The sequence below is a fragment of the Pipistrellus hanaki genome, assembly GCF_964339955.1.
Source record: "Pipistrellus hanaki genome assembly, chromosome: 10".
NCBI lineage: Eukaryota > Metazoa > Chordata > Mammalia > Chiroptera > Vespertilionidae > Pipistrellus > Pipistrellus hanaki.
The window spans coordinates 38,376,088-38,392,480 of record NC_140512.1 but is presented as its reverse complement, the minus strand read 5'-3'; the positions used below and the strand labels follow the sequence as shown (position 1 = coordinate 38,392,480).

Sequence of the window (16,393 nt, the reverse complement as noted above, 5' to 3'; positions counted from 1 at the left end):
GCACATGAAATACTTATGTCTTAGTCAAATAGATTTGATACACCTTTGGTCTTATGAGTGAAAGATATAGTGTTAAGATGTAATAGTAATTAAATGAACAAAACCTCAGTATAAATAAATTCAGTCTCTGATAATGATGTCTTTTAGTAGTCATTGTAATGAATTTATATTTCTTGATTAAAAAGCATTTACATAATGCTTCTATGTAATATGTTTTTTATAAGGTCAAAAGAAATAGACTGGCAACCTTATTTTACAACACGCATTGTAGATGATTTTGGCACACACCTACGAGTATTTAGAAAGGCTCAACAGAAGATAACAGAGAAAGATGACCAAGTAACAGGTAATATCTTTATTCCTGAAAATTATGATTTTAAAATCTGTTTTGTTTTTATCATTCAGTATAGCTTGTGTTGTTCTTTTCTTTCTGCAGGCACAGCAGAAGATCTTGTGGATACCTTCTTTGAAGTTGAAGTTGAAATGGAGAAGGACGTTTGCCGTGATCTAGTGTGCACTTCTCCCAAAGATGAAGAAGGTTTTGTTTTCAGTTTCACACTTTTGTTTTCAGTTACTGTCAGAGATGAATTAGTAAGACCAGTTAACAAATAGAAGGGCGAAATTATTTTTTTTAGGACAGGTAGCATAGTGAAGATACTGTTACTGTTCACTTTGTTTTATTTTTTTAATTCTTAAAAGTAATTTCAAAATTTTTTTCTGTTTTGAAGTTTACTTTTAAAAGTTAAAGATGGTAATTCGAGATTACCTCTCTTGTCTTCTTGGAAAATATAACAAGCATTAACATTTTGTAATTGAAACTTACTTTTTTGATCTATAGTAATTATATCTTCACCTTGAATTTATTATTTCTAATTCAAGAATATATCTGGTACCCTAAAATATTTTCTAAGGTAATGCTTATAATAATTTTAAATACAATTTTTAGAGTTGAACGAACTTGTCTTCTTTTTGGAAGGTTAGATCAGATAAGCTTTAGTTGAGGATGTTGTTTTTTCCCCTAGATTTGCAATGATGAAGTCTTTCCTAGTTGGCACTTTTTTTTATTAATAGTATCAAGTGTATAATAAATTCCTATGAAGTGTCAGAATGTAACAACTACAGAAAAGCATTTCCAGTTGTGGAAATTGTTTTCTTCGATTTTTATAATGCTTAACATTTTTATTTCTTTACTTTGTTTTCCTTTCCTCTTTTTTCTTTTTATATATTGTGCAATTCAGTTTTTAATTGCTATTATATTAGCACTGATATGAAATAGTTAAATGTAAGAAATAGATATAATGATGTGCAGAACTTTTATGTAAATGAGCCCTCAAATCTGTAAATTAGAAGAGCATACTCTTTTTTCTGCCCAAATAGTGGAAGTTCTTTTTGGAAAAAATAATTACAGGTAATTTTTAAATGTGCAAATAATTTTTAAGCATACAAACATAATTAGTGCGGTAGAGTAAAAGTTGTTTGGGAAGCACTTTTTGTAACTGAAGTTTTTCAGTGATTCAGAGTGGGATGTAACTGACTTAAAAATACCATTTTGATTATTGGGTAGTTACTATTTTGAGAAGAATGAAAAGTTTTTAATGAATACTGATATGTACTAATTACTAAAATAATAAGCCAGTATAATCAGAAAACTGCTTATTTTTACCTTTATGTGTTTTATATAAAGTATTTTCTAATGTTATTATAGCTACCTTTTTTTTCTAGGGTTCCTAAGGGATTTGTGTGAGGTCTTATTATACTTACTGCTACCTCCTGGAGATTTCCAGAACAAGACCATGCGATACTTTGTCAGGGTAAGCTTAAACTCATATCAAATAAATGGCTGTAAAGAAACTTGGAGTAGTAGTTTCCAGAAGTTTTGGTCTCAGGTCCCTGTGACATTTAAAAAAAATTTTGAAGATCTCAAAGAGCTTTGTTTTTATGTGGGTTTTATGTATCAATATTTACTGTATTATAAATTAAAACTAAAATTTAGAAACAGAAGAATATACAAACCCCCATTCCATTAGTATAGTGAATAATAGAATAGACATTTATGTACCAACTACTCAGTCAACAGTGTTAATATTTTACTATAATTAATCTGTTCCTCCCTTGAAGATAATCACTATTCTGAAATTGGTGTGTATCTTTTCCTTTTCTTCTTTGTTATTATTCTTTTAAGTATAGATATAGGAATCCATAAATACTTGTACTGCAGTGTTTTGCCATTTAAAAATTAACAAAAATTTATACTAGAGCTGTCTTTTTGCTTTTCTCCATTGAACTCTAGATGTCATTGTGGACATGTATCCATGTAGATCTAGGTAGCTGCATCTCAATTTAATTTATTTTAACTGTGGTAAACTAGCTCATCTGTTTATATAAGCTTATGTTGGTTATCAAGTTTTAGTTTTACGTGTATTGTACTTTTCTTAAGTAACAGGTTGTGTTAGGGAATTTATATGATGCTATTGATTTGAACAGTGTATTAAATTTGTGTTTTTTAAAATTTTGTTCAGGAAATCCTTGCACAAGGAATTCTTCTTCCATTAATAAATCAACTCAGTGATCCTGATTATATTAATCAATATATCATATGGATGGTATGTACTTTCTAAATTACAGCTCTTTCAAAAAGTTTTTTTAAATGTAGAAATAGTACTTGGAGTTTAGGATGATTAGCAACAATTTATTAAATAAAGATGTATCTAGAGATAATCTTTATATTTTCAACTAGTGGCCGGTGCACAAAATCGTGCGGGGGGGGTGGGGTGGGGTGGGGGTGGGGGTGTGTGGGGGGGTGTCCTTCTCCAATCTGGGACCCCTCGGGGGATGTCTGACTGCCTGTTTAGTTATGGGATCGGATCTAAACCTGCAGTCAGATATCCCTTTCACAATCTGGGACCTCTGGCTCCCAGTCGCTAACCTGCCTGCCTGACTAATTGCCCCTAACCACTTCTGCATGCCAATCTGATCGCCACCTAACCACTCCCTGCTGGCCTGATTGACACCTAACTGCTCCTCTGCTGGCCCATCACCCACACTGCCCTCCTCTTCTGGCCTGATTGCCCACAACTGCCTCTGCCTCACCCCGCACCGGGACTCAGGCTTCCCTCCCTCTGGCCACAGCTGCAGGGGACTGTGGGCGGTGGCTTTGCCTGGGCCGCAGCCATAGGCCCCTGGGATGGTGGGGTGGGTGGTTTGTCCCTCTCCTGGGCCACAGGTACAGGCACAACCACTGGCACCCAGGATCCCATGGTGGGCGGCTTGTCTCTCTCCTGGGCCTCAGCCTGGCTCGTCTCCATTCCTCTCTCACAAGCTGATTTGTGCTGGCTGATCCCCATTCCTCTCTCACAAGCTCGTTAGTGTCTGGCTGGTCCCCATTCCTCCCCAGTGTTAAGGGTCTGAGCCATTAACGGGGTGAGGGCATGATGACCATTTGCATTATTCTTTCTTATATAGGATCGTGATAAGCAGATTTGCAACAACATTTAAGGCCACTAGTGGAAACATTGCATATAATACTAAAAAACTGAAAGCAATTTAAGAGTCTCACACAGAGGATTAGTTTAATAAATTATGCATATTAATACAGTAGAATACTATGCAGCCATTAAAAATGATGGTGGTATATCCTATGTCTGCTACCTTTTCATAGCTCCCTTTGCTGCTTTAGTTGGTTTAAATTTAATTGACATTCATAATGATTAGTTCCTTCACAACATCTTCACTTACCTTTCTCTCTCTTTCACTATACTTGCTTGGTGAAATGACACTGCTCAAATTCAACTTAACCATCCATCTACTCTATTTCTGTTCTTAAACAGCAAGTGACTGGAGAAAAAGACAAAATAATAGTATTCAAATAATCAGTGATTCTGTTAAATTTAGGTCAGAGAATCCCACACTTCTGTTTAAAATCCTCTAGTAACTTTCATTCCACATAGAATGAAAGTCAAAAATTTACTATAATCTATTGGTTTGTTCTCCATCACCACTGATCTTACTACCTTTCTTTAATATTTCCTCAACCATCATGGCTTCCTTGTTATCTTCAAATATTCTGAGCATGCTTTTCTACTTTCTAGTCTACTGTACTTTTTATTTACATTGTTTAGTTTGTGAGCCATGAACATTTACATACTCCGAGTATAGGGATTTTCATTTGTTTCATTATAAGCATTAGGAATATGGCAAGTTGTGCCTATCATATGGTAGTCACTCAAGATTCTGTTTTCTCTTAATAAGTGAGTCTCCCTCCCATCTGTTTTTTAAACTTTATGTTTTAGATCCGTGAGTCTAATTGCAACTATGAGGCCTTTATGAACATTATTAAATTGAGTGACAATATTGGAGAGCTAGAAGCAGTCAGAGATAAGGCAATAGAAGAATTACAGTATCTTCGATCTCTAGATACAGCTGGTGATGGTAAGTGATTTAAGTGAAAGAATGTTTTACTTTATTTATTACTGTATCTCAAACAAAACTGGAATTTACCTAAACGTCATTTTATGCTATTAGTTGTTTTAGCCTTAACTAAATTGAAATCTAGTTTATTGTGTCACAACATGTATTAAGAATACAGTATTATAGGTGTGGCCATTTGCTCAGTGGCTAGAGTGTCAGCCTGCAGGCCCAAGAGTCACAGGAAAGAGCTCATATCTCATTTGCAAGTTCCCCAGCCCTGGTGGGAGCTTTGTGGGTGGCAACCAATCGATGTGTCTCTCTCACTTCCGTCCTCCCTCACATCTTCCTAGAAATCAGTGGAAAAAATAACCTCTGGTGAGGATAAAAAAAAACACAAAAACAAACAAAAAACAAAGAATAAGGTATTATAATGTTGAATGTGAGACTATTGCAGTTACCTCTAAAGTAAAGAGAATTGGTATGGTTTAATATTAACTAAATAATTGTAGTATATAATTTTAGGTTATTTTATTATTAAATATATTAATTGCTCTATGCATTGGCTTTTATATTAAACTAGGGGCTCAGTGCGCGAATTTGTGCACCTTGAAAGGAACTGTGGGCCACAAAGCTGGGGTGGGCACAGGGGTAGGTCTTGGCCCATCCTCTGCGCCCCTGCCCAGCCCCTTCCAACATGGCCCCCAGCCCCTTATGTGCCAGCAGTTCACCACTCCTGCCACCAATGCTCCCATGTGCTGATAGTGCTGGTCGTGCTTGCACCTGCTGATTGCATAAAGCTATTGGGGCCAGCACCAACAGTGGGTGCAAGTGAATCTAGTGCCAGCAGCAGGTGTGAGTGCTGTGCGGGACCTCAGTGCTTTGGAGCAAAGAATTTTCAATAACCACCAAAGGCTTGCCCCGATGACAGTGACCAGCGCCCCACTTGGTCTGGTGCCTCTGCTCATCTGCTCCACCATCCCGCTGTGACCAATGCCCACCATGGTCCACACGCGCCCCCTGGTGGTCAGTGCACATCACAGCAACTGGTTATTTGGTGGTTCCACCTTTTGATCTATTTGAATATTAGCCTTTTATTGTATAGGATGACAATAAATGCATGTTTAAAGTATTTCACATATAACTACCACTTTCTAGTTCATAATCAATTTGTTTGTTTTTAGATATCAACACTATCAAAAATCAAATTAATAGCTTATTATTTGTAAAGAAAGTATGTGACTCAAGAATACAACGGTTGCAGTCAGGCAAAGTAAGTAAAATACTTTTGAGTTAACATTTAGTTACGAATACTTTTTATTTATTAAAATGTTTAGCAGGGTGGGAGCATAGGTGAAAAAGGTGAAGGGGATTAAGAAGTACAATCTGCGGCCCAGACAGCCTGACTCAGTAGTTAAGCATTGACCTATGAATCAGGAGGTCACAGTTTGATTCCCAGTTAGGCTGTATGCCCAAATTGCAGGCTCAATCCCCAGTGTGGGGGGAGCAGAAGGCAGCTGATCAATGATTCTTTCTCATTGTTGATGTTTCTATTTATCTCTCTTCCCTTCCTCTCTAAAGTCAATAAAAATCAATAAAAAGTACATACTGCCAGTTATAAATTATGTGGTGGTGAAGTAATGTACAGTCTAAGAAATATAGTTAATAATATTGTAATAACTATGTATGGGGGCAGATAATTACTATACTTTGGTGATCATATCATAAGGGATATAAATGTCTAGTCACTATAATTGTACATTTGAAACTAATACTGTATGTTTAATATAAAAGTAAACTTTTAAAATGTCTAGCAAATAACGAAAAGTACATTAACCAGTGTACTACACTACAAAAGGACTTTTCAAAAATTTCTCTGATATAATGTGGTATAAATATTTGTGAAACCAAGCTAAAGAGATTGAAATACTGCTTAAAAATGCTAAAGTAATTAAAGACTTTTTATTCCTTAATTTACTTATTCATCTATCCACTTATTTTAAAAATCAGTATTTATTAAATTTTATTCATGGACACCATGATAGATTGACCTAATAGACAAAATTTCTACTTTCATGGAGCTTTACATTTTAGTTGCAGTCAGAAAATAAGCCAATAAATAAATTGATATATAATGTAAAGAAAAAAACGTAGAAAAGTAAAGCAAAATAGAGGAATAGAGAATGTCCAGTATTTTCTATAGGTGCTGAGAGATCTGGTGACATTTAAGCATAGGAAGGTGTAAAGAGTTTTACAGGCAAGGTGAAAGCAAAGGCAAAGGTCCTGAGATAGGAAAATGGTTGGTGAGTTCCTGGAGGTCAGTGTGGCTGCTATGGAATGAATGAGAGGAATTGTTAATAGGAATGAAATTGGAGAGGAACCTTGGGGCTAGATTATATATGGTTTTACCTGCCATAGTATTGTTTTTGTTTTTTTGTGTTGTTTTTTTTTTTTTTTAAGATTCTAATTGTATTGTGAACCCATTGGATGTTTTTCTTGGTGAGTGATGTGATCTGATTTGTGAATTAAAATGTTTACTTTGATTCTTTGTGATGAATAAATTGTAAAGTGCTGGGGGCAAGAATGGAAACTAAGAGATCATTTACAAGACTATTGCATTCCAGTAATAGATGTCTTAAGGTTGTCAGAAGTAGAGATTGCATATAGTGCTAATAGGATTTACTAGTGGATTAAGTTTGGGATGATAAACTAAAAAGGGACTTGGATGGTATGCAGGCTTTTTAGCAATGGTATGAATAGAGTCACTTTTTGAAACTGAGGGAGGAGAAGATTTGGAGGAGTGCATCTAACTTTGGATGTTTTAGTTTGAGTTCCCTGTTCAATATTGAAGTAGACATGCTAATTAGTAAACTCAAGTTCAAGGGAAAGTTTAGTGGTGGAAATAACTTTGAGAATTCTAAGGGTTATCAGATGTTTACTTAAAGTTAAGAGACTGGATGAGGTTACCTAAAAGAGTGAGTGTAAGAAGATACCAAGAACCCAGTCCTAAGGCACTTCAGTTACTAGAATTTAAGACAAAGTAGAAAATCAAAGATACAGAGTAAGTGGCTGGTGAGATGGAAGGAAAACCTGAGAGTGTGATATCCTAGAAGCCATGTGTAAAAAGTGTTTAAAGAAGTGAGAGATCAGGTATGCCAAAGGCTACTAATAAGTTGAGTAAGATGAAACTTAGAATTGCCCATTGGATCTGATGATAAACAACTTTGGTGGAATAGTGGAGAGAAACCTTAATGAGGGGAGTCAGTCCAGGAGGAAATGGGAAGAGATGAATTAGAAATAGTGATTATTGTTAGTTGTTTGAAAGAGTTTTACTATAAAATAGAGCAGAGGTTTGGGGCTGTTAGGAAAATACATTTTTAATTAAGTTTAGTTTTTAGTGTAGTCACTTTTTGGGCTGGTTTTCTATTTTGGAAATTTATTTGTGACTCTGATCATATAATTTTGCAATTTTTCTTAGGAATACAAGACATTTTTAAATAAGTTTAGTTGCTAGATTAATTTTAGCTTACAGTACTTGAGGCCCACATTTCATTTACGCGTGTGTACTTGTGTGTATGCCTGTCTTTGTTTTAGCTGTGTTAAAATTAGTTTAATATACCCACCCATGCAAATTCAGAATAGAAAAATGATATGGTTTCACTTGTGCTTATTGTTTCTTTTAAGTAGTTACATTATCTAGATCTTAGAGTTAGTGGTCTTTCATCATCATTATTTAAAGTTTCTTGCCCAGATGCTTTTTGATATTGAATCCTTTTAAAATTTCAGTGCCTTGTTTGGAAACCTGTCAGTTCTGTTTTGAATATTAAACTTTATCTCTTTAATAGCTCTGGTCATGCATTTTCGTTTGGAAGTAACCCCAGCACCCCCTAAAGATGTTTTTTTTAACCATGCTACTCATCTTGATCTTTTATCATACCTTTTCATTACAAATAAAGTTATAGTGAACGCTCTCCCCCATCACATTTTTTGTGGAGCTGCTGCAAGGGCAGAAGAAATATAGGAGAGAAATCATGTGCTGGCACTGGGTTGTTTTATGCCAAATATTTTAAGTCAGTTACCTCTTACTTTCAGTACTTATATGAAGGGATACTAATTACACAAGAAGTTATTTTCCTCCTTCAAATTATCTTCCTTCTTTTTTATGCATCACTTATGCCTAATTTAGTATCTGCTCTGAATAATAGAGTCTATTTAACTTCCAGAGAACATGCCTATCTTTTAAAATCAAGTGTTGTGAGATACGGATTTGGAAATATGTACAGGGAAGCTGATTAAAATAGTTCACAGAAATATCGTGGGTTTTAGAAGAAAGGACAGCGGGCTTTAAAAACAAACTTATTCTTACCAGCTTTGTGGTCATAGGTAAACTTTTTGGTCTTCAGCTTTCTTATATCTTAAACTAAAGGCCCTGTACACAAATTTGTGGATGGGTGGGACCCAATCAGGCCAGTTGGGGGAAGGGAACAGATGCAGTCAGCCAGGGGGAGGGGCCCCATGCAGTTGGCTGGCCACCCCGCCCCCTGGTCGAACTCCCAATTGAACTCCCAGTGGAACTCTAGGTTGAGGGGTCATTTTGCATATTAGACTTTTATTATATAGGATGGCTTTGGTGGTACTTAATCCAATAGAATTATTGTGGAAATTAAATGAAGTAACATGTGTAATGTACCTAGCATAGTGCTTGATATGTAGATTTTGAACCCTTTTTTTTCTTGTGTTTTACATGTATGTAGTTATCATGCTTTTATAACTGAAAAGCATACATAATTTATTGTTTACATAGTCTGAGGAGAAATACATTTTCTGCATTTATATTTCTATAAAATTCTTTATAGAGATTTTACTCTCTTGGGAGCAAAATTATTGTTTTAGGAACATTTTCTGTTTTCCCAGTAGATAGACTTCAATCTATATTTAAAAATGTTGGGATTTGTTTATTCTTGGACATATTAAGCATTCTAAACATCGCCTTGAGCCTCTAAAATACCCATTTTCATTTGGAGTATGGGGGGGGGGGAGGGGAGAAATGAAAACACAGTAATTTAGAATTTGTGTTGGGAGAAGTGAATGCTTATCATATTTAATATATATTTACTAAGCAACTCTGAAAATAATATTCACTGAGCCAAGGCTATTTTATTGGGAACTCATGTGTATGAGAAGGGAAAAACTTTATTTTTATTCCATTTTAATTTATAATTCGATTTTTTACTCTTATATAAAGATCTTTAACCCATTGAATGAATAAATGAAATATTAACCTGCATCCCCTTTTATCTGTAGGAAATAAATACTGTGAAACTGGCAGCAAACTTTGGGAAACTTTGCACAGTCCCTCTGGCCAGCATCCTTGTAGACAATGTTGCACTACAATTTTTTATGGGTAGGTAAATCTATTTTATGAAAATAATATAACCCTTGACATTTTTAATAATTGTAACTATTATTAAATTTTAAGTACTCAGTATTAAGCATGCCAAATCTGTCTCACCTCTTCCTCTTATTCTCTGAAATGTTCATTTTTTTTTCCACTGGAAAATATAGAGGCAGAGATTTATTTTGTTTTGAAGAAACAAATGCTTATTATAATTCTGATGTGCATTTGCTAAAATGCTTTTAAAATAAACCTTGGAAAAGTCTACTATGAATTTAAATTATTTGAAGAAGAGTATTTTATGAGGAGTATATACATACATGGCGTATATAACTTGTTTGTATCATTTTTGTGTGTGAATGGGGTGGGAATTTTATTACAATTATATCATAATTCCTTTTATTTGGAGAACATTTTTAGCACAACTTCCTGATTCTTAATTTTCATGATAAAAATTATAGATACATGATTTGTTGAAAAGTTTAATTTTTACCTTTAATATTTACATAAACATTAATACATATTATGATAATAATGTTTATTGAGAACAAAAGCTGAATGCTAGCAAAATGGTTTATTTCTGATGAAACTTTGTGTAGCTATTTTATCCACTAGAGATTTTATTATGAAAAATAGATTTTTTTAAAAAATGTGCTTTTATTTATGTTTCCTACATAACTGGTCTTTTTTAGCTTAACTAATTCATGATATAACTATATTTTCACCTCAAACACTTTTTATACCTTTTAAAATGCCCAGTTTTAAGTATTTGAAACTTTAATTCTTCTTATCTTATGATACAGCTACATGCACCCAGAAATGTGTGACACTAATATCTATGTATGGATTTTATTTGGCAGATTACATGCAGCAAACTGGAGGTCAAGCACATCTCTTCTTCTGGATGACAGTGGAAGGGTACCGGGTTACAGCCCAACAACAACTAGAAGTTTTATTAAGCCGTCAGAAAGATGGAAAACATCAAACCAACCAAACCAAAGGTCTTTTAAGAGCAGCTGCTGTTGGAATTTATGAACAGTATTTATCAGAAAAGGTGAGGATGTATTTTGGTTAATGTGTTCTTATCTTCTTTGGCAGTATCATTAATAATAATTTTTATAGCCTTAGCTGGGTTGGCTCAGTAGATGGAGCGTTGGCCTGCAGACTGAAGGGTCCCGGGTTTAATTCTGGTTAAAGGCACATGCCCGGGTTTGTGCTTAATCCCTAGTGGGAGACGTGCAAGAGGCAACCAATCAATGATTCCCTGTCATCATTGATGTTTTATCTCCCTCTTCCCTTCCTCCCTGAAATCAATAAAAAAATATTTAAAAATAATAATAGTAATTTTTATAGTACTTATAAATATCCATTACTTATACTAGGCACAACTTTTTCACTAATATTGTCTCATTTAATCCTGATCACAGTCTTATTGTGTATATTATCATCATTTTGAAGGGAAGAAACTAATGTTTAGGAAATTGAATTAATTTGGCTAATGTCATGAAAATACAAATGATAAAGCTTCACACACTTTAGATTCAAAGACAATAGTTGAAAGTAAAGAATGAAAAAGGTAAATTATGCAAACAGTAACTAAAACAGAGCAGGAATGACTATGCTAATAGATTTTAGTGTGTACAATAGACTTTTTTGACAAAAGTTGTTAATGAGAAAAGAGGGACATCCTATATAATAAAAGCTGAGTATGTTAAGTGTCCTACAATTGGTTCGACAAGTCACTGTAATGCACACTGACCATCACGGGGGAGACGCTTGACTGGTAGGTTAGCTTGCTGCTGGCGTCTGGCTGATTGGGACTGGGTAAAACAGGCCAGACATGCCCTGGAGCCCTCCTTTGGTTCCTCCCTGGCCCCAATAGTGCATTGCTGGGGTCCCTCAGCCTGGCCTGCTCCCACTCTCAATCCTGAACCCATCGTGGGGGATGTCAGAGAGCCAGTTTCAGCCTCTTCTCACAGGCCAGGCCAAGGACCCCAGGGCCTCTAATATGTGTGTGTGTGTGTGTGTGTGTGTGTGTGTATGTGTGTGTGTAAATATTAAAGGCTAATATAAAAAGTGTCTGTCTGACTGGTAGCTATGATGTGCACTGCACATCAGAGGGCAGACTCTCAACGCAGGAGCTGCTGAGCTGCAGTGACTTGGCAGCAGCGGTTCTTGGGTGAGAGGAGGGAGCCCAGTTCCTCGCAGGGTTGTGCAGTTCTACCTTTGGCTGTGGGTCCCAAATCTGGTTTACTGCACACTTGAATTTGCAAACAGCAACTTTGTAGAATGCCCTCTTGCACTCTGGGACCTCTTGGGGGGGGATGTTGGAGCGTCAGTTTCGGCCCAGTCCTCACAGGTCAGGCTGAGGGACCCCATCTGCCGGAGGGAACTCGCTCACTCCACAGACGCCCTTCCAGCCACAGCACCACCCCAGGTGTGGCTGGCTGGGGAGGGATTGAGGAAGGTTGGCTCCAGGGTGTGTCTGGCCTGTCTAGCTCAGTCCTGCCCTTCTGCCACCTTTTAATTAATTTCCTTTCATTGTGCCCTGGATCACTAGTTTTATAATAAAAGGGTTAATTGATCAGGGTGATAAAACAATCAGAAACATAAAAACCCCCACATTCATGGAAAAAAAAAAAAAAACCACCACAAAACAAACCTAACAGAATTGAAGAGAGAAATAGATAATTTAGCAATAATAGTTTAAGACTTCAGTATCCAGTCTCATTAATTGATAGAACAATAGGATAGAATTGTTAAATTGGTAAGAAAAATAAGTGTGATGTATGCTTAAGATTAGAGCTGAAAGTCAAAATGAATTTTACCTTTGATTGTGCTGTGCTTTTTTACCACTATGTAAAAGAAAAGGATTTTTTAAAGGCTGCAGGCAAATCAGAGAAGTCTTACTAAAAAGAGAAACACACAAAGTAAAAATATCCTATGGGTTCATGGAATAAAAAGAAAAGTAACTTTTTAAAAAAAATTTCTTTATTGATTAAGGTATCACATATTTGTCCTCAGCCCCCATGAAAAATAACTTTTTAAATTAAATATAGATAATAGCCTATTATACGTATAATCTTTTAAAATCACATTTATGTATATTAAGACTATACAATAATGAGCCTGTAATATTTAAATATCTAATGCTTAAAAAGTTAAAATTGATTGCTGTATCAGAGGACAGAAACAAATACATTATTATATATTTTTAATAATATTTGTATTAGTCCTATTAGTTACTAATTGCCATTGTTTACTAATCCCTTTATTTTGTTTAAATAACCACATTTGTGTAATAAAAAAGTAAAGAATACAGATTAATAGATAATTTTGGAAAACAATCACTTTTGTATTATTAAGGCAATAATAAATGTGTAAACTTATTTCTTTTGTATTACTTTTCTGAGTCGGGCAGTCTGGTAAGTTGTGACCTATGATAGCTCTCCAGAAGTGTTGGTCACCCTATACCAGGGAGCCTTACTGTGTACCAGAATTGATAGGAAAAATTAAATAAATATAAAATGTTATTTTTAAATTTGCCTCTATTTTCTAGAAACTGAGTTTAGTGAGCTTAGAGGATAAATGAAAGGACAGAACCAACTAACATGTTCTTCTCTAATCTTTGTCACATACTCCAAGTTGTTTAGCTCTCCTATTCCTGTTTCAGGGGAAAACATATACACACACACTACACCACACCCTCCTATACACAAACAACAGATTAGCACCTTTCTCCCCCCAAAAAATGAAAACCACCATATAACCTGCTTGGATTTACTAACATAATTTTGAATCAACAAGGGAGCATTTTAAGTTCTATAAGTCCTTTTATAAATCCTTTTTCTACACATTTATATCCTGCTGTATACTTTTTCTTTTATCCCTTTTCTTGATTTATTCATTCTATGCCTTGGATACTTTATTGGATAGCATGGAGAAATTATTTAACCAATGTATTATTTTGCTAGTTTTCTAAGAGTTAACATCCTGATCACTTGATTTCAGGAGCCTTCAGAACTAAAACTTCAAAGTTGACATAATAAAAATGACCATATTCCTAGATTTCAGAATTTGTTTCTTTCAGTAAAGTAATTTTTCACATTGAACATCAGATTTTGGAAGTTGTTGGAACATTAACTTTTCAGCTAAATTTTCTCTCATATCACAGTGGAATTTTGCTGCAGTGTTAAAAAACCAACTTTAGGATAAAGGTAGTCTCTTTTAAAGGGCATTCAAAAGGATTGTTTCTATTGTTAAGTGGTAACAAATTATTGTTTTGGCAGTTGTAATAAATACACACCCAGGACTACTGAATGTTCAAAACCAACTCCTAATGAAAGTATTTCCTATGTGCCAGTATTGTATTTGTATAGTTTACATAAATTTCTTTTAATCCTTATAACAACTTAATGTAGTAGTATTTCCATTTTGCAGACTGAGTAAATGTTTGTCTACCAGGCTACTATATTACATGATGACAAGGAAATTCTAGCTCTTATATCAGACTTCTTAAACATCAAGGTATCATTTATAAACTAAGCATTTTCTGCAGTTACTTTCAATAATATTAAGGTTTAAATTGTATTTAAGAATTCCAAAGATAATTATTACTGTAATTTTTCTGTTTGTTAGGCATCTCCACGGGTTACTGTTGATGATTATTTGGTAGCAAAATTAGCAGATACTTTGAATCATGAAGATCCAACTCCTGAAATCTTTGATGACATTCAAAGAAAGGTATTACATACAACATTCATTATTAGATCTTTTTGAAAAATATGTATATTTCCACATGCATATAATTTGTTTTTAAAAAACGTTTGAAAATTGTAAAAAATTGCTTGGCTGGAGTGGCTCAGTTGATTGGAGCATCATCCCAGGTTCCTAAGTTGCCTGTTTGGTCCTGGTCTGGGCATGTACCTGACTTGTAGGTTCAGTCTGGGGTCAGGGCATTCACTGAAGGCAGTCAACCCATGTTTTCTTTTTCACATCAATGTTTCTCTTTCTGTCTCTCCCTTCCTCTCTCTAAGTGTGTCCTCAGGATTTAAAAAAAAAAAAGAGAAAGGAAACTAATGAGTTACAGTAATAATATTTCTCAATTACAAAAAAGGTGAGCCACTTTGCTAGTTTATATATTTAACAAGTGAGGGAAATGCTTATTTTAGGCTGTTTTATATCAGTCTGACTGTAGAGCCAGATATACAATCTTAGAATTTCATGAATTGATGATATAAATAAATAACATCACTCAAATTGATTTGAATGTGTTTGAGTCTTAGGGTGGACTTATTTCTTAGAGAATACCACTTCCGAGAACATACTATCTAATAAAGAGGGAATGTGCTAATTGACTGTCACACCCTCACAAAGATGGCAGAGCCCACAGCCAATAAGGAGGGAATAGGCTAATTGACTGTCACTTCCTCAAAGATGGCGGCACCCGCAGCCACAAGATGGCAGCGCGCAGTCCCCTCAGCCCCACTAGGGGCCTGCTTCCAGAGTCCCCCAGTCCTTTCAGCCCCCCAGCTCCATCCAATGCATGAGTTTTCATGCACTGGGCCTCTAGTCCTAATATATAAAAACCTTGGGTCGTAACTAACGGAGGCTGACCAACTGGAAGGCAGCGCTGGCCTCTCCCCCAAGCAAGCGGTAAGGGGCAATCAGGCAGGCAGGTAGAGGGGTTAGGGGTGATCAGGCAGGCAGACCAACGGTCAGGGGTGATCAGGTAGGCAGTCAAGCTGTTAGGGAAGATCAGATAGGCAGACGGCCCCTCACTGGGATGGTTCCCCCTGTTCCCCTCCCCAAGAAAGCAATTAGGGGCAATCAGGCAGGCAGGCAGGCAGAGTGGTTAGGGGAGATCAGGTAGGCAGGCCAGCGGTCAGGGGTGATCAGGTAGGCAGATTGCCCCTCGCTGGGCTGGCCCTGCCCCCAAGCAAGCAGTTAGGGATAATAAGTAATAAGGCAGGCAGGCAGAGTGGTTAGGCGAAATCAGGTAGGCAGATGGCCACTTGCAGGGCTGGCCCTGCATCCCATCAAAGAAAAAGGGAGGTCCAAGATAGCCAAGCCCATTGCATCCCAGCCTGTCACCTGCAGATGGAGGCTACTGGTGGCTGGGGATGGGGACATTGCTTCACAGAAGGCTAGCAGTTGCAGTGGTGGGATTGGAGCCAGCTGCCTGCAGCCCAGGGAAGGAAAGCCCTGATAGGCCCTGATCTTAGGGTAGGCCTAGGGACCCTACCTGAGAGGTCCCAGATTGTGAGAGGGTACAGGCTGGGCTGAGGGACCCCCCTGAGTGCACAAATTTTCGTGCACCTGGCCTCTAGTCTTCTATAATCATAAATGTGTAATATGCTAATTAGACCAGATATCTCTCCAGACAGCCTTCCGGATAAAGCTGGGGCTGCAAGGGTAGAGCCCCTTGCACAAATTTTGAGCATTGGACCTCTAGTTATGTATAATCTGTCATATGACATATGTTATAGTGAGACCCTTTTCAATGCAATTTCAGTCCTGATAGAACAGATGAATCATTAGTTGTGACAACTTCTTATAAATATGGAGCCTATGATTCATTACAGCAAGACCATC

General features: G+C 36.3%; 1 protein-coding gene across 3 annotated transcripts in view; it reads left to right on the top strand.

Annotated features, from left to right (window-relative positions):
• The window catches only part of SNX13 (sorting nexin 13), a 92,041-nt gene that overhangs the window by 40,330 nt on the left and 35,318 nt on the right, over positions 1-16,393 (top strand). For all 3 annotated transcript variants that reach the window (XM_084897177.1, XM_084897176.1, XM_084897178.1), the window contains 9 exons: positions 225-346; positions 437-538; positions 1,723-1,811; positions 2,520-2,603; positions 4,290-4,428; positions 5,589-5,677; positions 9,709-9,808; positions 10,660-10,853; positions 14,438-14,542. In XM_084897177.1, coding sequence (XP_084753303.1) covers positions 225-346; positions 437-538; positions 1,723-1,811; positions 2,520-2,603; positions 4,290-4,428; positions 5,589-5,677; positions 9,709-9,808; positions 10,660-10,853; positions 14,438-14,542 — 1,024 coding nt within the window. The remainder of the gene's footprint in view (positions 1-224; positions 347-436; positions 539-1,722; positions 1,812-2,519; positions 2,604-4,289; positions 4,429-5,588; positions 5,678-9,708; positions 9,809-10,659; positions 10,854-14,437; positions 14,543-16,393) is intronic.